This window comes from Vidua macroura, chromosome 19 (assembly GCF_024509145.1).
Source record: "Vidua macroura isolate BioBank_ID:100142 chromosome 19, ASM2450914v1, whole genome shotgun sequence".
Classification (NCBI taxonomy): domain Eukaryota; kingdom Metazoa; phylum Chordata; class Aves; order Passeriformes; family Viduidae; genus Vidua; species Vidua macroura.
In genome coordinates, this window is record NC_071589.1 from 5,243,227 (window position 1) to 5,267,489 (window position 24,263).

At 57.5% G+C, this 24,263-nt stretch overlaps 1 protein-coding gene across 6 annotated transcripts in view; it reads left to right on the top strand.

The window, feature by feature from the left end:
* Positions 1-1,461: 1,461 nt before the first annotated feature.
* CASKIN2 (CASK interacting protein 2) overlaps positions 1,462-24,263 on the top strand; it is a 33,757-nt gene continuing 10,955 nt past the window's right edge. For 5 of the 6 annotated variants that reach the window (XM_053994739.1, XM_053994741.1, XM_053994742.1 and 2 more), the window contains exons 1-3: positions 1,809-1,888; positions 3,989-4,696; positions 22,524-22,575. In XM_053994739.1, coding sequence (XP_053850714.1) covers positions 4,603-4,696; positions 22,524-22,575 — 146 coding nt within the window. In that variant the 5' untranslated portion in view covers positions 1,809-1,888; positions 3,989-4,602. Of the gene's footprint in view, positions 1,506-1,808; positions 1,889-3,988; positions 4,697-22,523; positions 22,576-24,263 lie in introns of those variants that run through there. The other variant, XM_053994740.1, reaches the window with a different exon arrangement.

Here is a 24,263-nt window from a genome sequence, read left to right on the forward strand (position 1 = left end):
ACTAGAAATTGTTGATTTCTAGTAAACCCCTCCAGTGGCACCCTCCATTCAAAAGGTTTATGTGACACCAGAGATTAAAGTTTGAAATTACCCAGCTTTAGCCACATGAGTGTGGCTGCAGCAGTGCAACCTTTGGCTGGGGATATCAGGGTGCTGTGCCCTTGCTGTGGTGTGACAGTGTGTGCTGGAGGTCGCTGAGGTGAAAAAAGTCCTTCCCCTGCCTGAAACAGGACATGCATTTTGTACCAAACAGGACCTGGGCTTCTCTTTTGCAAAGTGAGTTTAGTCTGTGCTCAGGGAGCTGCAAAGCTTAATTAAGATCCTTAGAAGGACCAAAGGTGCCACATAAATTCAGGGGATTATTATAAATGTCACTGCGCTTTACAAGCTCTGGAAAAACTCAGAGGAGGAATAACAAGACCTTTCAGTTCACAGCCCTTTCTAGCAGGGCTACTTAGAGCTTCGTGCTTCAGCATAGCAGCCATAAAATGTTGACATTTTTAATTAGATGTGCATAATAATCTCTTTATTCCCGAGCTGAAAAGACAGGGTGTGTCTGGAGACATCAGTCCCTCCTTCTTGCTAAGGATCCCCCTCATTGGTGTTGCTCATGAAACCATCATTTGGTGAAATGTCTCGGGGCCTGGTTTGAAGAGGTGTGGAATCTTTGCAACTCCCCCAGGGAGCTGTGGGCTGGCCATTTAGTGAATAAAACCAAAGCCTCCGTGTGTTTTAAATCTGATTAGTTGATGATAATCCAGTGGTATCATGCAACAAAAACTGTCCAGCTTCATTAGGCAATCTCTTGTTTTAAAATAACTGTGCTCGAGGGAGCACTTGGCTCTGCTGTTTCTGCTGAAGATTGACAGAAATGGGTGACTTTTGGTGGTTTTAGTGCTTCGTGAGAGTAGGATTAATTTGGGGCTTGGACAGCTGGGGACCGGTGGATTTTGGTTCCATGGGTGATATCAGTGGCATTATTCAGCCCCTGTGCCAAGGGGGCTGGGGGCGGAGCGGGCAAAGAGGAAGGGCTGCGGCTGAAAGGGGGGGAGGGCTGGTTCCCAGACCACCGTGTTGCTCCTGGATCGATGATGGGGGACCTCTCTCCGAGACCAGTCCTGTAGCACCGGACCAGTCCCGGATCAAGCACTAGGTCGGCTCCGTGCGATGCCAATCCCAGACCACCGGCTCGGAGCTGGATTGAGGAGGATGGAGGATTCCCAAGGGAGCCGGTCCCGAACCACTGGCTCTGTCCTGGATCGAGAATGGGGAACCTCCCACCAGCTCGGTCCCGAACCCCGCTGGTCCCGGAGCATCGAGTCGGTCGCGTACCACGCCGGTCCCGCTCCCCGTCGCCGGTACCGGACGGCGCTGTGCGTCCAGCCGGATCCCCTTCAAAGCGAGCCGATACCCGGGAACCCGGGGCAGCCCCAACCGGGGGCGGAGCGGTGCCGGTGCGGCGGGATGGGCGGCCCGGCCCCTGCCCCGCTCGACGCCGCATCACGGTGAGTGACAGCCGCCCCGGCCCGGCCCCGCCGCACAACCCGCCGGGCTTTTCCAATCAGGCCGGGCCGGGGAGGGATTTCCTGCCGGGACGGGGCCGGCCCGAGCGGGACTTTGCCGAGTGCCGCGCCGCCTGCTAGCCGGGACCCGCGGCTCCGCTCCGGTACCGGCCCCGCTCCCGCCCTGCGCGGCTCGGGAAGTTGTGGCTGGGCCGGGCTGGGCTCGGCACTGCTCGGTACTGCTCGGTGCGCCGCGGTCCGGAGCGGCTCCGCACGGCGCGGGCGGGTCCGGGCCGGTCCGGTGCCGTCGGTTCGCTCCGGCGCAGTTCGGTTCACCCGGGCGCCGTTCGGTTCGCCCCGGTGCGGCGGGCTAGGAGCGCCGCCAGGTGAGTGGGGCCGGCGGAGCAATTCGCCCCAGGAGCCGCGGAACAACTCGCCTCGATGGGGGCAGAAATCCCCCCGAGCTCGCCCGGAGGCAGGGGCCGCCCCGCCCAGGGGTCTCGGGGCGGGGGAGGCGGAGGCGCGGTCGGGCGGGCAGCGAGGGGGGCCCCGGGCGCGCCCTCAGCGGGGCTGGAGCCTCCCGGGGAACCGAGCTGCCCCCACCGCCCCTCGGGACCCGGCTGGATGCCTGCAGCTCCTTTGCATCTTTCCTCCGCCACTTACGTAACTGGTTTCGGTTTGTTTGGGGTTTTTCCCCCGTCTTTTCCCTCCTTTTTTTCCCCCCGGCGCTGCCGTTGCCTGCGGGAATGTTTGGGATACTTTAGTTCTCCAGGTGGATTCCTGGGGTGGAGGCTCAGCTCTGCTCGTGTGGGAGGGATGTTTTGCTGTTGCTTTTCCAGCTTTGAGCGTTTCTCGAATTTTACCTTCGCTGCTCCTCTCTGGGGAGGCTGAGGAGGTGCAGGTCGGCATTCGGAGCTCTCGGTCCCTCCGAGTTGCCCGCTGTGCCCCGCGTGTTCCGGGAGCCGAGGCAGCCGCACCGGGGCCGTTTTCCAAGAGAGCGAGCAGATTTTTCAAATATAAAGTCGTCTCCCCCCCTCACGTTCGCTTCTTGTGAGCGTTCTTAAGGAGCGGCACAGAGCTGGATGCAGTGCACAGGGTTAAACGAAATAGTTCTGAAGACGGTGCGACACAGGAGGTTTCGGGAGGGGGTTTGTTTGCAGCGAGAGGTTAGTCTGAGTCAAGTGGCTGAAACTTTGTTGTAAGGTAGATAAGCTTGTGCAGGTGCCCCAGGATGAGGGGAGGTGACAGCTGATCCCGACGGTCAGCAGCTTCAGAGCCGAGGGATTCATCAGCTAAATGAGCTATGGGTGGGAGGAGAACCCCCTAGACTGGTGTGGGAATCCCTTGTCCCAGAAGCTGAGGATCATTTTTTCGTCTGCCCTGTGCTGCTGCACCCTGGGGAGCGCAGGAACACGGGGAAGCCATGAGGGGTCCATGTTTATGGGGAGCTGCAGCTCCTGGCTGAGCAATGCTATACCATGGGATTCTCCTTCTGGTTTTGCCCCCACCCCAACAGGACCTGTCATTGCTGCCTTGTCTTGCCTGTGATTTCCATGCTCTGAACGGTGACCTCGATTGCTCAGAGGAAGCTACACTCGCTGTTACATAAACTGTGGAGGGCGAGCACTCTAGGAAGGGAGACTCCACTGAGCCATCAGCTGGTTCTGGTCCGTTCTGGATGGGCAGAGGGGAAGTTGTGGAGTGATCTGGCGATAGCCTTGCAGCTGGCAGGGTGTGTGCTCCCTGCTCTCCTGCACGCACGCTCCTCCCCAGTGTCGGAGCAGCCTGCCAGATGCATGGCCCTGAACTAGGAGGGATTTTCTTGCCACACAGTTTGGGCAGCCTGGGTGCAGTGTGGGAGCACAGGCTGGGACATGTGAACTGCTTCTGCAGGACCCTATGCCCTCTCCAGGGTACCCTGGCTGGCAGGATATGGCCTTGATCCTGTTCTGAGCACAGTTGTCCTGCTGAATTACACCCAGCTCCTCACTGGGGCCGGAGAGAGCTCCTGAACTGGTGAAGAAGTGTCTTGGGTCCCAGGGCATTGAGCGTCCCGGGAAGTTTAGAGGGTGATGGTTTATCCTTGCACAGGAGAAGAGTGCAAGGCAGGCTGACTCACTCCCGTGGGTGAGGAGTCTTTTTTGGCTAAACCTTCCCAGCTCCGTTCCTTGTGTGCTGCCACCGGGAAAGGAGAGGGGGAGACGTCGTGTGCCCCAAGCCCCGTGTGCTGCCCTTAGGGAGGATGTGGTGTGTGTGGCCCCTGGAGGGCAGGGAAGGAGCTGTGCCCTGTCCCGCTCTGGGGGCAGCACCCTGGGGAAGCTTCCTCCACAGGTTCTTCCCTCTCCGTTTAACATAAGGATAAGCCAAGTCCCTCCAGGACTAAATATAGTCAAAGTATTCGTTCTTTAGCACGGATACAAAAGCTGTCGCGACGGAGCCGGGAGGTAAATGGCCTTTGGGGGCTGACTCTGCTCTTCCCTCCGCAGGTCCCGGGCTGCCGTGCCGGGGCTCGGCCGTGCATGGGGCTCCCCAGCGTGCCTGCAGTGCCGTCACCGAGAGGAATGCCGAAACGAAGGGGCTAATGAGCACCAGAGAGGGAGGATCTATAACTTCCAGATGGCAACGAGCCCGTAATCCCTTTGGGATGAATTAGGGACTCGTCAGCGCAGCAGAGTCTGCTGAAGGGAGCAAAGCACGACACCTCTGGCTCCAGGAGTGCTGTGAGAGGCTGAGGGCATCCCAATGCTGCCAGCACCGGACACCCTGCCCCGAGCCACCAGGCTTTGTCTCACAGAGCTCTGGTGCTGCTGGAAGCCTGTCCCCAAGCACTGAAGTATTTTTTTGTTTTAACTGATTGCATGTTCTCCAACCAAACCCCATCTGGATCCTGCTCCTCCTGATGCAGAAAGGGACTTCTCCCCTTAACAGAAAGACTTCTTCCTTCTTGTTTTTATGCCCTGTGGGATTGTAAAGTGTCTTTCTTCCTGGATTTCATCTCTCATCAAAGTGTGTTTTGAGGAATTAGGGGCTTATTCCCATGGCTTTATAAACCTCTGGGATCTGAGGGTTTCTACATTGCCGCTGCTCCCACCTGCCTGCAATGGGGCGCGAGCAGGAGCTGATCCAGGCCGTGAAGAACGGGGACATACCTGGCGTGCAGAAACTGGTGGCCAAGATCAAAGCGTCCAAGACCAGTGAGTACCTGGGCAGAGAGCTGTGGGCTCCCTCCCCCTGGCTGGGCACTCTTGCCACTCCCAGGGTGCGAGTCTCAGTGCTGGCCAAGCCGGGGTGCAAGTGCTGGCTCTGACCCCCGGCACATGAGTTATGCTGCTGCTGGAGGTGGGAGTGCAAGCACAGCCCGTGCGGACGAATGACTGGGCTGTAAGCAATCCTACAGCTGAGCTGGGGTTCCCCTTGGGCTCGGGGCCAGGGGCCCTGGAGTGTGGGCCACTGAGCAGGGATGGGTGAAGGGAAGCAGCCGTGGCAGGGGGAAGTGAACCGCTTTGGGGGGGACGCTGCTACAAAGGGTGTTTAGCGGTTGCTGCTCACTCCCAGCCGTATTTATCTCGTGAAAAATTATCATCTCAGCCAGTCGACTGGAACCAATCGTCAAGCCTTGAATTTCAGTCTGGTAATGTTTAACCCTTCAGCAGGGCTGTTTTCTTGCCTGTGCTCTCAGAAAGGTCAGCAGCAAGCAGAGCTTGGAGTGAACAGAGGGCTCGGGGGGGTCCCCAAGGGCACTGGGGTCCTGCAAATGCTGCACGGTGTCTAGAGGAGATGGGGAGGGTGGAAAGGTGGATGAGATCGTGGCCAGTGCCACGGAGCCCGTGTATAGAGCTCTTGGTCGTTTCTCCTGACAGACCAAGAGAAGGAAACTGGGAAAAGTAAATAAAAGGGCTCTTGATGCCATGTCTGGCTGGGGGAAGGTGCACCCTGTCTGCCCGGGCTGTGGGAGTGTGGATACCTCTGCCAAGTCTGCTCATCGTGGGGGGTCTCGTGGGGGTGGGTGGGAAAGCTGAAGGGAAATAAGCTGTCCAGAGAAGGGAGAGAGGAGACTCAGGCAGGAGAAGCTTTAAGGCTTCTTAGGAGCAGCTCAGAGCAGAGAGGCTGGTGCGGAGAAACCCGAGTTAGGCTGAGGATTATAAACGTGAGGAGGGGATCAGCTCCCCTGGGTCATCTACTGGAAAGCTTTGACTGGAGCCAGAACTTTGCAAATCTCAACTGCTGGGCTTTCAGAAGGGCTGGGAGCCACCTCCTCCCCAGAAGAGGGGTATCTGGTGCCCCCTTCCCTCAGTGAAGGTACTGGGTGCCATTGCCTCTGCTGCTCAGGGACTGTGCCTGTACAAGGTCCCTGAGCTGAACAAGAGCAGTTTGTCCATGTGGATGGGTTGAAGGACACCCCCAAGGCAATAAGTAACATCAGGACATGAGTGTCTGGCTGGCTGATGCAGCCCCATCCCCTAAGCTGGTGTCCCATGGCCAGGCAGTGTGTGCAGGCTGGAGTGCCCATGGCTCTCCTCCTGCACACCCAGAGGGGTGAAGTCACACTTGTTTTCTCCTGTACCCTCCAGTAACTCTCTCACAGTTCAATCCTGTCTGTTTTCTCTCTGGAGTCTTCCCCTCCCTGCAGCCGTGGGGCACCCACGTGAACATGCGTGTTTAACTCCCCCGCTGCAGCAGCATCAGCAGCTCCCTCAGCTTATTTTCATTTTATTCCTTTATAAGGAGGGGCCAAAAAACCCTGACCCCTCCAAGGTCACTACTGCAAGCCCTCGGTGGGGCTCCTGTGCTTGACCTGTTGTGGGGCTTGCCTGGTCCTGGAGGCTCATTCCTGGCATGGAGGGCACCACTGCTCCCTGTCCCTTATGGTTCCCTCTCCCTCTTCTCACCGATGCCGTGTGAGCCAAGCATTTGCTGCCTTTGCTGCTCATTAAAGTGCCTTTTCCATATGACAGACTGAGATGCTGATTTTTATTTTTTTTTTTATTATATATTTTTTTAAATCCCTCTAAGAGTCTTTCTGCTGTCTCAGTGGATTGGGAGCTCGATCGCTGTGATCAGCCCTCTGGGGCTTCCTGTGCCTAAAAAAGTCACCGCACGTAAGCAAAATCCAAGCGCCAGTCCCGGCAGCGGGAACTTCAGGGACACGTTTAATATTCTCCGTGCGCAGCCTCCTCCCCACGCAAGCGCCACCGCACAAGTGGGTCACAGCACCTCTCATTCCAAGGTGGTGGGGTGGGCAGGGACAAGATTTTTGGGGGCAGGAGCCAGGAGGGAAAGGGCAGGCAAGGGCAGTTGTCCTGCCTGTGGGAAGGGGACATCAGCGTGACGCCGTGGTCACTCCTGCAGCCAGGGAGGGGGTTCTGGTCTGGGAGAGCCAGGCTGCTTCTGCTGGGCCAGCCGTGCTTTGCTGAGGTTCCCTGGCAATGGAAACATCCCGCTTTTCATTTTCCTTTTCCCTCTCCCCTCCCCTTTGCCTCGGGAGTGTTGCAGAGTTTAATTGAAATTGTTAAACGACCCATCACGGCTTTGGCCTCTCTCCTCTGTGATCAATCACGTCCCAGGGCTGCTGCCCTCGCCAACAATGCACCAGTTGGCCCGGCCAGGGCCAGCACCGAGGGGTTGGGGCTCCTGGGGGAGGTGAGAGGCAGAGCCCCTCTGGCCAGGGATCTCTGGGGCGACAGCTTCTGGAGCTGGACGGTGCCCAGCGAAGTTTGGGTGTCCCCATCCCTAAAGGCAGGATCCAGGGACAGGGGATGGGGGGATGCCAGGGTGATGCTGGGAGAGGGGGAACTCCTGTGATAGCGGGGGGCTGGAGGAGCTGTGAAACGCGATGGGAGCTGGACTCACTGTTTGCCTTCCTCAAGGGAGTGGTGAAGGTTTTTGTTTAAACGTATGCAAAGTACAAAGAAAGGGCAGCAGCTGAGCAAACTGGTGTGAAACTCTCAAGGACAAGGAGCAAAGCCCAGCTGGGGTTCAGCTGCTGCCTTGAGGAGGTTCAGTCAGCCACTTGCCCCATTTCACCAGCTGTGTTGGTGCTTTCCAGACCTTAGATATTAAGGACTAGGGTGGGCTCATGGGATATGGTTGTGTTTGGGCCATGACCTAGCAAGTTGTTAAATGCTAGCAAAGCTTGCAGACGGGGCTTGGCTTTATCTCCATGCCTGTGTTGGAGCCTCTCACCACTGCACCCCAGCAGCACAAAGCATGTTAAGGTTTTTTCAGGAGCTGTGCCTCAGATGCTGCTGCCACCATCCAGTTTGGCAGGAGAAGGGTGATGCTGCTCCACATGCTGTGAGACTGTAGCAGGCAGATGAGGGATAACTCACTCCTTCTCTCCCCCTTGAATTTCCTCCTAATCCCTAGTAGCTGTATCAGCTTAAGCCTCAAAGCATGAGGTTTAATATCTCTCCTGTGATTTGTTAGCCTTTGCCACCGGCATTCTATGTCCCTGTCCTCTGCAGAAACATCCGCTTTCCTTTTATGACCTGCTGGGATTTCTGCTTCTCCCAACAGCAGCAGGCCTGTAGTTGTTTGGGGGAGAAGTTGCTCCTTTTTTACAATGTGGGAGTTATTTTGTAATGGTGTTGGATGTGCATTTGTGCCAGGCAGCAAGCCCAGTGTGCCATACCACCTTACAGAGGAGGACCATCCTCCTCTTTGCCGCTGCTACCAAGCGAGGCTTGTCCCAAACCCTCGGGTACTCTGGCTGCTATTTCGGGTCTGGCTGGAGGGCAAAGCCCAGGCTGGCTTTGGGCAGGATCCTTATCGTGTCAGGCTCTGTTACACCTGATGGCTTTCCGTAGTGGCAGTGGTACAGGGGTGCCTGGGCACCTTTCCGGCTCCACTCCTGCTCCGGGCAGTGCAGGCGGCTGGACCCAGCTCTGCCACCGAGCACAAGTGTGGCCCTGGCCACGTGCCTTAAAGCCCAAGTTTCAAGGATGAGTTCCCAAAGCGTCCTTGGCTGTGTCCTCCCCTCCTCTCCCCGCACGCTGTAGGTCTGACGGGCTGGACCGGCTCCGCAGCCGCGCTCTGACTTGGAAAGGCTGTGGGCACGCCTGCGGAGAGACGCTGAGAAACTCTGCCGAAACGGGCAAAACTCCCTCTTCCTCCGGGACTGAGCCAGAAGCGGGGCGAGGCACTGTGCCCGGGGAGCCAGGCTGGCGGTGGCCTCGTGCCGGGGACCCCACCACCCCACAGCGTGCCCAGACCTGCTCCTGAACCAGCCTGCGGTGGGTGGGTGGTGGGAGTGGGAGAGAAGAGCCTTCAAAGGCTCTGGAGAGTGCAGCAGCCACGGGGCTGGATGGTGGTGGGGCTGCAGCTCCATGGCAAGCTCCTTTCTTTCTCCTCCTTCTCCTCCTCCTCCTGACCTCCCTGGAAGGGGCGGAGGGGTCTCCTCTGGTAGCCCGGTGTTTGCTGGGTGGGTTTTCCCATCCTGGCATTCCCACCTCTCTAGCTGGGAAGGAAAAGCCGTGCACAGGCAGCGGAAGGAGTGAAGGGATAGTTGGTTTTCAAAGCTGTGCTCCAATGGGTGTTGTGTTTGGAAAGGGGCCCAGCTGCCACTGAAGTGCCCGGAGCCAGGGAAAGAGTCGCTGTGCCGAGTGCAGGAGATAAGGCAGGAGCAAACAGCATCACACAGGGAGATGGAGGAGCCTGTGCTGGGCATCGGCTGGCCTAGCCCCTGCCCCTCTGCACCCCATTTCCCTGTGTTCACAGCTCCACATCTCCTCCTGTCCCAGGTCTGTATTCTGACCTCAGCCTTTGGATGCCCATTGGCAGGGCAGCCTGTGGTCCCTGCTGTCAGCCTGGGCCGCTGCAGCTGACTTTTTCTCATCTCTGTAAAAGAGTGAGGGGGAAACCAGGCTAATTCTGGGGAAGGGGATGAATGTGGAGACTTTTGAGCCTGCTCCAGACCATGCTGCCATCCTTTGGAGATGGCCAGACAGTGCTGGGGTATGCCAGGGAATCTGGGATCTCCTGGAAATGTGGAGGTTCCTCAGGGCCATGGATGGAGCCAGGCTGGCAGCCATCCCCAATGTCACAGGCAGGAGGCTGAGGTTTGGGACAGGAGGGGAATTTCCATCCCTTGGGCATTTCCTGGTGACTCAGCCCAGACCAGGGGGCTAAGCTACTCCTTCCCAAGGGCTGCAGAGGCTGTTTTGGCTGTCTGACCCAGAAACACACGATAATTCAGATGACGACAAAGGCAGACAGGGAGGGCAGCCCTGAGCCTTGGGACACCATGTGCCCAGCTGCCAGCAGCACATGGGCACGGTAACCAGGACAGTGCTCCCCAGGGCTGCAGAGAAGGGACGTGGCAAGGACACTGCCAGTACCAGCATTCCATCCTCTGGCTTGGCTGGTTGTAGGAGGGAGCTGGTGGACCATGAAAACGACCAGCATCACTTCTGCTACCTCTTTGTCAGGATCCTGGTGCCACAAAGAGGTTTTTCTGGGAAGGTGGGAGGTGAACTGTTGGATCCCAGTGGCAATGGGCCGCGTGTAAGATGGTTTCCTGCTGGAAATGGATGCTTCCACCAGCATTGCTCCAGCAAGAGTTAAAAGCGGCCTTGGATGCCGTGCGTGTATGTGTGCATGCACGCGCCCTGCTTTGTTTTTAAAAGCGCCTCGGCTGTCCTGGATCTCCGCCAGACCCGGGGCCTGCCGCTGGCAAAAACTCCGGCAAAGGAGTATGAAAGGGGCAAGAAACTAAATAACAATAAACCACTTTTTTTTTTTTTTTTTTTCTGGCTGCTCTAGCAAGTGAGAGGGTGGGGAGGAGCTGCAAGCATTCCGGCTCCCCCTAAATCCCATCCTGGCTTCCCTAAAAAATCATGCCTGGGATGGAGAGGGAGGGATCTGTTTGAACCTTGGGGCTGTAATATCACCCAAGCCTTGCCGAGGTGTCATGGTGAGTCACAGACCTGTCTGGAGATGCCCAAACTGCTTGGAAATGGCTCTGTCGGTATGATCTCTACCCTCCCAGGGAAGGAAGGGCTGGATACTCTGGCCCATCCCTTGCTCCTGCGGGATGCTGCCCAGAGTAGGTGCACAGCCACCCCGAGCCATTTGCAACCCCATGGAGAAAGGCCAGAGCTGCAAGCGAGCAGGGCTGCGATGGCGAGATAAGGGACAGGGAGAACCTGCGTGAGGCAGGTACGCGGCTCCCGCAGCATCCCAGGCCTGGTGCAACAAGTCCGGCTGTGCTTCCGCCAAGCCCTGCCAGCGCCGCTCCCCGCGGGCCCCAGCCAAGGCTGTGCAGGGAGCACCTGGCCCCCAGCGTTGATGCCATGCCCAGACCCCTGCCCTGTCCTCACTGGTGCCATCCCAGGAGCTGGGTCTGGCTCAGCCACCTGAGGTGGGTGGCTGTGCAGGGAGGGGTGAAAACGCCTGGGATTTCGTAATGCTGGGCACGGCTGGTTGTGTAAGGCCCTGTCTGCTTGGAAGGGAGTTGGCGAGCATGGCAAGGGCATCTGGTGCCTGTCACTGAGGTGTCCCCAGCAGCGAGGTTGGCTCAAGCTCTGCCACCCACTCTGCAGGTGCCTCTTGCACCCATAGAACATCTATCCCAGGGGCTGCCTGCCTCACTCTCCCCCTTCAGCAGCCCCTTGTGGGGCACTGCCTTGTTTCTTTGCTAGGACAGGCATAGATAAGCCTGAAGGGGGTTTCCAGCTGGAGGTGAACTGGATGCAAATAGCAATATGGAGACAGGGGATTGGGAGCCCCACTGATCTTCCCCTTCCATGGGTGTCCTGTCTCCCTGTGCAGGACATCCAGCTCACAGCCTGTGCAGCCCCTCAGGGACCTGGGATATGTCCCCACCATGGCAAGGCCACGTGAGAACCACTTGCCTCAGTGGCCTCCAAAAGGGGCCAGAGTCCTTCCTGGTGGCTAATCATTGCCTACATGGGGAACACAGGGACACTGGCCAGCAGTGTGGGATCCAGCACAGCCATGGTCCTGGGCTGCAACCCAGGCTGCTCTGGTTGGTCTGAAGCAGCTCTGGTTTTGTGGGGCTGACACAGATGGGAAGGGCTTCATGAGCCCTCCTGGCTTCCCTGAACCAGTACCTGCTAATCCTGCTGGCTTAAAAAGAAGGGAGACGCTCCTCCTTAGAGGGAAGGAGGCTCCCGCACAGAATGAGGTGCTGCCTCTGACCCTGCTCTGTGTCTCCAAACCTCAAGAGCTACTTAAGCATTGGGAGAGCCCTCAGTTTCCTACTCAACGGTGTCGAGGCACAGGCAACTCCCTGTCTTGGAGCATCTGTCCCACTGGTTATATTTAGCAGCACATGGATATCCTGGAGCTGCTTCTCTGTTCCTTTCAACCCAAACCTGGTGTGGATGAGCAGGTGTCCAGCTCTGAGTCCCCAAAGCCATGACTCTGTCCCACTGCAGCCTGCTCCAAATGCCTGTGGCTTTGTGAGACTGAATTCACACCAGGTGAGCAGTCCTGGATGAACATCTCCCCCCAGGAGCAGTGCAGGTGGGTGCCTCTTCTCAGCCCCAGTTGGGTACAGTCCAGACCCTGGAACAGGGACCAGCATGTGGCCATCAGCCCCCTGCACCCACACATGTTGCCGGCTATATCTGCAAAAACAGTACCTCATTTTCCAGGAAGGGACGAGGCTTCCAGGGCTAGTTGGCTCTCCCAGTGCTTTCCCAGAAGGATTGCCACTGCTCAGAAAGCTGTTCCCTGCCACGTCTGGGGATGGAGCAACCTGCCATGGTCTCATGGCCAGGGTGGGGGGCATTGGATGCCACAGGAGGAGTAGCACAGAACAAGAAGTGGTGCGTTTTCCTACAAAAAGGAGCAGATGGAGGCAGGAGAGTCCCATTTTTCCCTGTGCTCCCCTACTTTCTCTCCACACCCGCCCCAGGATGCTGCGGGGCAGCAGGTGGGGTTTCAGGGCTTGCTCCCACGTCCTGCCTGCGCCGCCAAGTCGGGCTTGCCGGGGCCGTTCCCGACACGCACCCGCCGTGCTAGGAAGGCGTAAACAGATCGGGTTCCCGGCAGGGGTCCAGGGAGCAGGCAGGCCTTGGCTTGTGTCCCGCCACTGCTCCATTGGGATGGGGTGTGGGGAGTGCCCAGGCAGGGCTGGGATGGAGGGGGCTGACCTGGCAGAGGGGTCCCTGCGGGTAGAGGAGTCCCTGTGGGAAGCTGGGCACGACATTGGTCTGACAAGGAGCCAAGGATATTGCCTCTGCCTCTGTTTACCTCTGATGCTGAGGTGGGCCTGTTCTTTGGGGGGTGGGAGGTGTTGCTGTACTGCCCCCAAACCCCTTCCTGATCCCTTTATGGGGAGCTGCTGACCAGAGCTCAGCCCATGGACTGGTGGTCTTCAGATCCAGCTCCTTCTTTTCTGTTGGAGTTGTATTGTGATGCCTTTGTCCTTGCTGTAACTCAGCCCTTGTCCCTTCCAAGGTATATGGGGGGATGGGGCTGCTCCGTGTTTGTCCCCAGCTGGTCCCCAAGCAGCTGCTGCCCGGCTCTGGCGTCCGGGCTGGGCAATGGGAGGAACCCGCTGCCCTCCCTGCTGGCCCTGGAGCAGCTGGGATGAGGGGAGGGGGTCAGGAACGCAATGCCCAGAATAACTCAGCAGTCACCACGGGCCCTGAAGGGATGGGAAGGTGGGTGTGGGGTCCTGGGGTGGATTCCTGCTTCCAGAACAGGGTGATGCCTCTCCCCAGGACACAGACTATCCGTAACTGCTAAGTGATTGCTGCTTCCATGTGGGGACATGCAGGGTGGTGCAGGATATCCTGGTCATGTAGCTGTCATGTCCCTGTCCTGTCCACTGCATATGAAACCCCATGGTAGACCAGGATCCCAGGCAAATCCTTCACTGCCACAGATGCATGAAAATATCCCAATCCAGCTAACACAGTGGGCAGGCATTTGGTGATGGCTTCTCCCACTTTGGCATTGTCCAGCCAGAAACCCAGGCGGGCAGTCAGAGGGTCTGATCCATCTGGGAAAGAGTTCTCACTCTGGGCATGGACAACACTTTTCCCCATCTTGGGAGGGAAAGGAGAGGGTGGCAATAGGATGATCTCTCTGAGGCTGCTTGCCCCAGTCTGGAGAGAGCTTGGCCTGTGCCTGCTAGTGATGGACCCATCCCTCTCCCATTCCCACTTGCCGGCAGCATGGAGCAGCCAGTCAGTTCTCACAAGTTTTGGTAGGTGACCTTTGCACAGGGAATGGGAACAGCAAGGTGCCCTGTGTACCCTCACCATCACTGGAGAAGGGATTTGGAGAGGGATCGCTCCTGTCCATCATGGCTTGGGAGCTGAGCAGCCACTGCTGAGTGAGATCCTTGCACTCTTTCCCAATGCAGATGCCACAAATGGCTGCAGCACCATGGAATCTGCAGGAGCAGTCACCCATCCAGCATCCCTTGAGACTGGCAGGAACGAGAGGCCACAACCCACGTTTTGGCTCTGTCCTGGAGGGAAGGAGACATTTTGCTGAAGCTGCTGAAATCCAGGCTGCAGTTCAGAGGGAGCTGGACAGTGCAGGCATCACTTGCTGGAAGGAAGCTTCAGGAAGCTGAGCCCCTTGTTTCAGTTTGGCAATAGAGAATAGTCAGCAGCCCCCCAGAAGTGGAAATCTTTGGTTCATAGGAAAACCCAGTCCCCAGGCAGCAGCTGCCATGTCCCTGCACAGCCCAGGCTGTGACTGTCCCAGGGGATCCCGCCGGCACGTCCCTGAGCGGGGCTGGCGGCAGCACTGGCTCACTGGCTCGCGGGGTCAGAGTTGAGGAAAGGCATCCGCAAGGTATTTTTAACCGTGGGACTCCAAACTGGCCGCCAGCAGCCATCTGAGGTTAGTCCCGGGCTGCCGACAGCTGATTGCCCACGGGCTGCTGGCGAGAGGGGGGAGTTTTGAGTAGAATTCAGTTCCCAGCCGTGTCACAGCCTTGGGAAGGAGTGGCGGCGGCACTTGAACCATCGACCTTCTGGGTGACCTCGAGCGAACAGCTTCACCTCCCGCTGCCTCCCCTCCCATCCTGTGTGTGCCTTGCTCAGATTAGCGCAGCCAGGGTGGGGACAGCTGCTCCGTCCGCCTGCCTGCTCCAGGTGCATGGCAGCTTCCCTGGGGCCAAAGGAGGAGGATGTCACAGGATTTCCAGCCTCCGCATCGCTGTGTGCTTTGAGTACTGGCTCCACCGGCTAGAGCAGCTCCTGGGTGCCAAGCTGCCCTGTGCGGGCACGGGGCTGGCAGTGATGGTGACATGGTGCCATAGGACTGTGGCAGCCCAGTCCCCCAGCCTCAGCCTTGCCCTGCTTCCCCTGGAAGCTGCATGGTTGCTGCAGCCTCCAAGCTGCAGTGTAGGGGCTGGATCCTTGTTTCGCTCCCTTGATCCCACAGGGTTTTGCTGGCCACTGTTGGGTGCTCTAATTTTTATCTGGGGCTCATTGTTAGAACCATAAAATAAATAGGTACATGCTGCTCTGGAGCGTCAAACCCCTCCAGGTGTAGGTGGGTTGCTGGGTTGCTGCGTCCCTGCTCGCCCTCCCTAATTAACTGTTGCTCAGCTAATCCAGACTTACTGACCTGCCCTAATCTTCCCATGCAAAGCCAGCCCTTCACTGCTGGCTCCTGTCGCTCACCTCTCATGTTCCCTGTGAGCCTCTCTCATGTTCACAGCCCTGGGTATGTGATGGACAATGGTACCCCAGGAAGCAACAGAATACACAGGGGGAGATGGTACTCTGGGAAGCAGCATCCCCCCACGCAGGGCTGCTGAGGTTGCTTTCCTGACCAGCAGGTCCCTCTGTGCCCACGCTCACACTGCTCTTCTCACCGTCCCCCCACATCCTGCTTCCCCTCTTTCTTCCTCCCATTGACCTACTGCCGGTTGGATTATTTCTCCCCAGATGCTGAAATCTGCATTTTTCCCAGGTTGAATCTGCCTGGGTTTGTTCTCCTAATCTCTCTAAGTCCTTTTTGTGTTATTTCTGCCCTTGTCAATCTGTAGCACATCCTCCACAGATTATGTTAATGCACCATTTACTGGGTATGGCATTAGTGAAACACTCAGAGTGTCTGTAGATGCAGCCCCTTTTCCAGGGTATCTGGGATAGCCCTTCCTTGGCTTCCAGGGAACCAGCTGGACATGAGCTAAGGTGCATTGTTAATGCTGGAGCTGATGCTCTGCTGGTCCCCGTGTCCCATAGCCCAGGGGTGGCCCTTGGCCCCATGGTGTGCCCACTGCAGGCTCAGGCAGTGCTGGCACTTGGCCGTTGGCCCCCACCGCTATCGGCCCATCTCTTCCCGCTCAGGAGGCGTCCTGTCCTTTCGGAAGGATGGGGGAAATGGAAAAGGCTCCACCTCTTCCCTGGGCAAATACAGCTCCTCTGAGTTCATATCCTGGAGAGCGGAATAGCCAGGTCCCAGCAGGGACGGTGACTTCACCTCCCGGTAACGCGTTTCCCCGGCCAGCTGGGAAAGGAACCCTTGTATCTCCGAAGGAGCTGCCTGGCTTCCCCCACCCAAAGCCTTTCCCAGCTGTTTCCATCCTGGATGGGGCTGGGGGATGCAATTTCAGCTCTGTGGGGAAGGGGTGTTACCACTTCTCCCAGCCAGGCAGCTGGGTTGGGCTGCATCATTTTGGGGTAGGCAGCCACTACAAACCCACAAATTATTGTGGAGAAGGGGAGCAAGCACCATCCATCTCACCCCATCTGAAATCCTTCTGGGGGCCTGAAACTCAAAGCAGGAGCATGTGTTTGGCTTTTGCAGGGGTTGAATCCAGCCCCAAATGATTCCTGTGATGCTCTTTTCCCTGCTTGGCGTTTGTCCCCTCTGTCCTCCTCTGTGGCCATCAAACTTTGGGGTCGAGAGCTGAGAGCTGCACCTTCTTCCCAGCTGTGTGGATGGAGACAGGGTTTCCGATTCTGCTTTTCCTTTCATTGTTCTGGGAGCCTTCACTTTGAACAAACTGCCTGTTTTTTCCTGCTTTGCTTGTGAGGGGAAGCAGCAGGGGGGAATTGGGGGTTTGGATGGGGGTCCTGGAGTAGCTGGGCTGGGAGTGAGCGATCAATGTCTGCGATGTGTGAGGATGCTGCCCAATGTCTCTCCTGTTGCCAGCCTCTTAAAAAACCTTAAAAGTTTGATTTACCCTGGAAAAAATATTCCCAGCCTTCTCTAAAGAAGGAAAAAGGCTCCCAGTTGACTCCACAGTCCTGTTGCCCTATCCCTCTTTGCATGTGGTGGATCTCCAGCCCAGCCCAGGATGGAGGGCAGATTCCTGGACCTCTCAAACTCCCTTGCCTTTGCCATCACCTGCCTTCACCATCATCCACCATCGTATCTGAACGTGTTGCAGGACAATATTGCTTAAAGAAAGAGATGAAGAAGGAGGCCAAGCTGCCAGAGGAGACTTGAACATGTCATCAGCAGAGACAAGTTGGTGACAGGAACAGTTTGGGCTCTGCGTCGCTGTAAGCCCTAAGATTTGGGGCTCCAGCCAGGGGTAAATGGTGACTTGTGTTGAGGTTAGAAATGAGCATTAGGTGCAGGGATACTCACAGCACGGGAGTGCTGTGTCCAGCCTCAGGATGCTGTAAGAGGCTGCCCAGAGCTCAGCTCCTGGAAGGTTATTGCACTTGCTGGGGTTATTCCAGGCTGCTGAAACCAGGAGCAGGGCTTAGTGTGACAACTATCCTGCAGCCTGTGCAGTGTCAGAGCAGGCAGGGCCCTGGTCTGTTCCAGTGTTTGGTAGGTTTCTCAAGGGGTGAAAATGCCAATTACTCTTGAGGAGTTGCCAGATGTTGGTGTAGGGACAATAAGGGGCTCCCAGCTGATCTCATGTCACTGCCATTAGCCCTCTGCTGATGGGATTCCACCTCCTTGATTGCAGCCTCCCCATCCCTGCCAGTTAACCCAGTGGCTTTGCCCCAGTCACACCAACCCCATAGTGCCTGGCTTGGCGAGGGGCCTGTTTGTCAGCATTGGTGGGGAGCCCATCCTCAGTGATGCTGCAGTGTCTCAAACCTGGCACAGGCTCTTTGTGGGCAGGAAGGCACCCCTGGCCTTTGGACACCTGTGGCATTTGGACAGCCATGGCATTTGGGCATGGGATGGGTGCTCAGCCAGGTTTTCCAGGCAGCATCTTGGCAGCCAAATTCACCGACCATCACCACAGAGGAATCAGGGGAGCCTCTGTGTGGGGTGCCAGGCACAGCACTGGGCTCAGTGTTTGGGGTGCAGCTGGTGGCTGTAGTAGAGAGCTGGGGTCAGGAGCCCTTGACTGTCACCCAGCCTCTGTTCTGAGCTGGCTGGGCAGCTTTGGTTGAGTTTCTTAACATCTCTGTGGCTGAACTCCTTCCCTATCAAGGTGAGTGAATCTTCTGAACCTATTGGGAAACTGCTCCTGAAGCAGCCGGTCTGCTGGGAGGCTGCGCCAGGAGGAGCCAGGTGGGTGGCCACAGCAGACGTGCCTGTGGACAGAGAGGTGACAGGGAAGGGTGATTCCTGCGGAAGAGGGACGGACATCACCTCTTTGGGTCTTGATTTTTGCCAAGATGGTGAGTCTGTCCTGAGCCCTGGCATGAACTCATCATATATCGAGGCAGGGCCACCCTGGGCCATCACAGGGCAGGGTAGGTGGAACTGCCACCTCCTGCCACCTCTGTCTCCAGGTCCAGAGGCTGCCACTACCATCGGAGGCGGCTGCTGCTCTGTGGGATAGCAGCTGATTAGCTCCTCCAGCTGGTTTATTGGCTTACTGGTGACAGTCCCCAGGTGGATTTCATTTTCCCAAGAGGGTGTGGGCATGTATTTGGTGTGTTCAATGCACACTGTCCCTCTCCCACTGCCCAGGGAAGCAGAATGGTGTTCCTGCAGTGCCCTTGCTGGGCTTTCCTGCATGCAGGGTACTTGTAGCAGGCAGTGTAGTGGTGCTCAGGACTGCATGTTCAGGGATGCTCATGGTACAGGGACACTCAGGGTTGATGCTGTGGCTGGCAGCACAGGGATGTTCATGACACTGGGATGCTCAGACCTGCAGCACAGGGAGGCTCATGGCACAGGGGTACTTGCAGCCAGCAGTGTGGGGATGTGATTTCCCAGGACGGGGCGATGGGATGAGAGTCTGTGACACAGGACCAGCAGAAAGGGTTGTTTTTGTGGCAAGGAGATGGATCTCCAGTTACAGATTTGTGTGTCGTCCTGCACAGCGACAAAGCCTTGCAAGTGGTGGAGCTCTGCCCTGGGTGGACAAAACTGGCAGGGGGTCACAGCACAAAAAACTGCCTTCTGGAGCCTGGCTCCCGTGTGAGAGCCAGGGGAGGAGTCTCCAAAGGGCAGAACTCCACAGGATATTTGAGCATTTCCTTCCCCAGCCAAACCCAGGCGAGCACGTGTCGCTGCTTCCCAAGGAGCGCTTCGGAGGGATTGTGTCGATCTCCAAGAGCTCGGGGTGAAGCTCACGGGTGTCCCCGCAGGAACGAGCTCTCCGTTGGAAGGCAGCGGGTGACTCAGGGTGCCCGGTCCGCTGGCACACGGGTGCTGGGCCGGGCGAAGGCACGCCTGGCTCCACGCAGCCGGCACAGCCGGCGCCGGGCGAGTGCCTCGGGGGGGTAAATACGGGTTTGTGCCGGGCCGGCTGCCAGCGCGGTGGGTGAGGTGCCCGGCCCGGCCGGCCGCTCCCCGGTGCCCCCCGCACCCCACGAGGAGCCCAGCCCAGCCTGGCATCCTCGCCATAGGAGTGCAGCCCGCGGGGAAACTGAGGCACAGGCAAAGGGGGCTGCTTAGGAATGCGCCGTGCGGGGCTGTGCCTCAGCGGGGATCTAGAGGCCAAGGGCCGGAGCCAGGCTGCGCCAGGGCTGAGGGTCCTGGCCCCGTCTGGTGCTGGGCGGCCGCGCTGCCTTCGCCACGGCCGGCGGCCGGCCCGACATTTGTAAGCAATTTGCCGGAGCGTTCCGGAGGTGCTTCCCGCTGCCGCTTGGCAGCCAGACGCCGCACAGAAGCTCGCTGGCTCCCTCGAGGCCTCGCTCAGGCCCGGCCCTGCGCTGCGGAGCCTCGTCGTGTCCGGGCAGGCGCCGGGGAACGCGGCGGGCCGGGGCAGAGCGGAGGGGAAGCCTGGCGGGAGCCCTCGCAGGGGTCGTGCTGGGGAGCAGAGCCGGGCAGGGGGAACCCGCGGCTGGAGTTAACCCTTAGGGTGCACCAAGCTGAGTTTTCCCTAGAAATAAATAACCACTTCAGGGTGTCTTGTATTTCGGCGCTGGGTCCGTGTTCTGGGTTCATTTTCCCGGGCTATGAGTGTGCTCCTGGTGGGGAATGGGGGTTGTGGATCAGGCCTGAGAGTGCCCCTGCCCCAGTGCAAACCCAACGGAGGTGATGATGTGGCTGGGAAGGATCTGGCCGCACCATCCCAGTGCTGTAGCTGGATTAACCCTGCAGCCCTTTCCCAGCCCAGCTCTGCAGCCCCCTGGCCAAAGCTGAACAGGCCAGTGTGGGAGGGCTGTGGAATTGGGAGCAGCTCTGCTGAGCTGCAGAACATCTGTGTGGAAAAGGATGGATAGCTTGGGCTCCAGGGGGGAGAGAAGGGGCTGAAGAAATGTGGGGAAAACCTGGGGAATTGGTCAAAAGGAGCACATGGATGGAATGAGGAGGGGGAATGCAGGGAAATGTCCCATCAGCTGCCTTCTTGTCACCAGGTCCCTGGAGTTTGAGGCTATGCAGTAGGATGGCACTGGTGGAGGGGTCCCAGCTGCCTGGCTGTGCTCTGCTTCCCCTCCATCCCTCTCCCATGCCTTTATGGCATGGCTGGGGTGCCAAGACACTTTCCCACCCACACTTCACCTTCCAGCCTTGCTGCAAACCCTCCAGCTCTCCAAGCAGTGATTTACCCAGCTGCAAATCAGAGGTGCTTTCCCTCCCTGCTCAAGGTGGATCCAAGCATTTAGGAAGACCCCCCCAAAGGGATACTGCTCTTGGCTCTGCTGTTTGTGACCTGCAGCTTTCTCAGCCACCTGCATCATGTCCATGTGGTCCTGCCCTGTGTCCTGGCCTGGCTGGGTTGCTGGAGCAGGGAACAAATCTGAGTAATGTTGCTCAGGGAGATGTGGATACTGACAGCTGCCTGGGAGCAGGCAGGGACACCCATTATGTCCTGGGACATCCCAGCCCTGCTTACTGGACCCCTCTGGCCAGCTCAGTCCCCTTGAAATTGGGGTTAGCAGTAGGATTTTTGGGTGAACTCTCCTTCTTCAAATAGTGGGCGTTACTCAACTCCAGGACCAGCCCCCACGGGCTGTGGAATGTTTCTGCCCCTTTTGGAGGTGCTGGTGCTCATTGGGCATCTCCATCCAGCCCGTCTCTTTTGCCAGCATTGCGCTCCCAGTGGTCATCATAGAGGGTCTGCCCCTCCTGCCCTGAGTAAGGACCCCTCGTCCTCCTTTCTCCCCTTCCTGACCCTTTTCTAGTGGCAGTTTTCAGCTGCAGATGGTGGGAGCAATCCCAGTGGTTATGGTTCTCCAGGACTCAGATCAGAAGTGGCCAAATTACAAGTGAAATGCTATTTTTTCCTGGCTGCTAAGGTCAAGGGAAGCGACCTGTCCTTGATGAAGACTCCAGATCCTGAGCTTTTGGGGCTGGGAGGGGGAAGTGGGAGCTCTGCTGAGTGATGGCTTTGGGAGCCAGTTCCTTTGGGAAGGGCTGTTGGATTGGTGGCTGAGGCTCAAAGACAAACAGTGCCTGGAAGAGGTAATTAGGGTGATCCTGTCCTGATCCCCTCAGCTGTGGTGAGGAGTCACGAGTTCTTCACCAGCAGCCACTCCAAGCTCATTTTGTGTTAATTAGGCTGTTTACAAAACACTGTAAATTGGAGTAATGAACACCCCGGTCCTTGGTTTCCTTTAATTATCCATTTGCATGATGAATGAGCCAGCCCCCCTTCAGCTCTTCTTTTCCAGCAGAGGGGTCACACAGCCCAGGATGGCTTATGGGATCTGCCATGCAAGGTGGACAGAGACTTTGGGAAAGAGGGAGAAGAGAAAGAAATTGAGGAGGAGAAGGAGAGGAAGGAAAAGGAGAGGGATCTTCAGCCCCAGAGATCTACCGGGCTGCAAGGAAGGGGGCTCTTTCCCCAAGATCCCACCACAGCCGAGTGGAGTTTGAGCAGCTGTTTCACCCCAGGCTCAGAGCCTGGCACTCGGACTTTGATTTTCTGTAGCAAAAAGCACAGAAACCATTCAAAGCATTTAATCCTCCCTGGCTCAGTGATGGGGCTGCCTGGAAAGGCAGAGGAGGAGTGGTGGTATTTCTTAGCCCCCCACATACCTTCCCCTTTCTTTCCCTTTTGACTTAGCAGATGAATTCCAGAGATGTTAATCTGCTCTCAACCTCTCAGCGAAGAATAAAAGGTCCTCTCTGTGTGGGAGGAAGGAATTCATTCGAATTAATTGCGGGAAGGAGCTGGGGGGTGCACTGGGGGTGCGTGTGAGGCTGTGCTGAGGGTGGGCTGGGACCACTTTGCTGCCCAGTGGTCCCCGAAGGAGAGGGAAGGACAGGCAGAGGGATAGGGATATCCAAGGTAGCTCAATCCTTGCATTCACAGCTGAAAGCTTCAGCCTCTGCCCTGGCCATAAAAATGCCAACCATGTGGTCCGTGGGCCAGGCCTCAGTGGCAGTGGCAAGCACAGGGAGCGAGTGGGGGGTAAAATGGCCCCACTCAGCAGTTTTGGAGTGTCAGTGCCTATAAAGGGGAGGGAAGCGCTCGCTGTTCTGCCAAGCCAGAGTGGCAGAAGCTGTGGGGTCTGACCCATCCCGGGGGCACACATGGATGGGGCGGGAGAGATGGAGGGAGGAAAGTGCTAAGCTCGAGGTGGGTCAGCCCACTGAGGGTTCGTGGAGGTGAAAGTGGAGGCAGAGGAGAGTAGAGACCCCCGGGATGGGCCAGGTGCTGTTCTGCGCGCTGGGAGGTGGGTGTGGCTGTGGGATAGGGTTCATGTGGGGACCTGGGGGCCTGCAGGCTCTGCCTCCTGCCCTGACCTTCACCTCTTGTCTCTGCAGAGCTCCTGGGATCTGCCAAGCGCCTGAACGTGAACTACCAGGATGCAGACGGGTGAGTGCTCCCCTGGAGGTGCTGGGTGCTGCTGCCAGCCTGGGGGGCTCCTCTCCCGAGTGTCCAGTCAGTCCTGCAGCTCAGGGCATCATTCTGCTTTCCAGGGGAGCTGGAGAACACATCAACATCCCAGAGCTTGCCTGGATCTAAGCTGAAGGCAGTGCTCAATCCCTCCTGAAAATCCTTCATAAATCCCTTCTACGTGCCCCTCTGTAGGGATGAGGTTGAATAGGGATGGCAGCATCTCCAGCCAGTGCCCCGTGTCCCCCTGGTTGAAGCCCAGAGGAGCACCTGGCCGGCCTCAGTGCCTGCACGTGCTCATGCCTCTGTTTAATATCCCAAAAGCAAAATCCCATTGTTTTGGGGGGAGCTAGAGAAAGAAAATATGAGGTTGCCCAGTGACCACAGCATATTTGTGTAGCTCATCACTTCCAAAATCCAAGTACTTAATAAACTGGGTACTGAGAGTTAAAGAAACCACAAGGGCTCATAAAATAAATAAGCGTATTATTCTTACTGAATTAACTCTAACCTGCCAGTCATTAGCATTGTTTTTATGTGCTGTTGTTGTACCTAATTTCTACATGTTTTCTTTTGGAGGGCTCTGTAGGAAGAGGTGTCCATGATGAGTCCTAACAGGCCAGAAGGGGGTTGGGAACATGCAGGATGGCTCCCTCTTAAAATAATACTGTACAGATGGAGCTTAATAGAAAAAGAATTTAATAATAGAAGCAATGATCTTATTCTGATAGGGCATAGGGTTTGTGCTTTGTAAAGGGTCTGTTCCCTGCCCGAGGGACAAGGGCAGGGTGTTGGGTTTCACTGGGGCACAGGAAGGGGATGATGGGGAAGTGAGACATGAACATGGGAGTGGCAGTGTGTGTCCTGGGAGAGCCATGGTGCTGGTGGTGTCCTTGGCATCACCTTGCTCAGGGCTTGGAGAGGATGGGGTGGGTGAGTGTGGATTTGTGCAGCCACCCCAGGGCAGAGTGGGACCCCACAGGGATGGGTCAGGGGATTTGTACCCCCCCACATTCACACTTTGAGGCAGAGGTTTTGCTGTGGTTCAGGGACGTGGTGGGTGTACTGGAGAAAGGAGCAGCCCTCTCTGCTGGGGTTAGTGTCCCTCCTGCAATGTTGAGACTTGCACAGGGATTTGGGGATGCAGATCATGAGGAGAGCCATGCTGGACGAGCTGCATCCCCGGCACTGGGTTTGGACACTGCAGAGCCCATTGGAGCCCCAGGATGGTGCTGTCAGAAGCCCCCCATGTCTCTTGGAGTAGCTCACAGGCTAATCCCCAGTGGCACAGGGACCCCTCTCTTGGCCTTGGCCCTTCACGTGACGGCTCAGGGGGAGTGCCAGGCAGACAGGCCCCTTTCACAGCCCCAAGACACTGGCCTCTTTCATCGCCGGCGGCCTCCCACGCTCTGCCATGGACTCCTGGCAGCCCTGCTGGCGTGGGGAGGGGGCAGCTGGCAGAGGGGGCAGGAGTGGCCACAGGGCTGATGTGTTTGCTGAATGCTGTGAGCAGCGTTGTGGCTGCCTGGCTGCCCTGTGGAGAGGGAAGGTGCATCTCTCTCCATCCTGCGTGTTTCCCCCAACAGAGGGCATGGAGTGAGGGACTCCTCACTGGGGTTTCCCAAGGTGGTACCCAGTGTGCCTGCATCCCTCACTGAGCCCTGGGC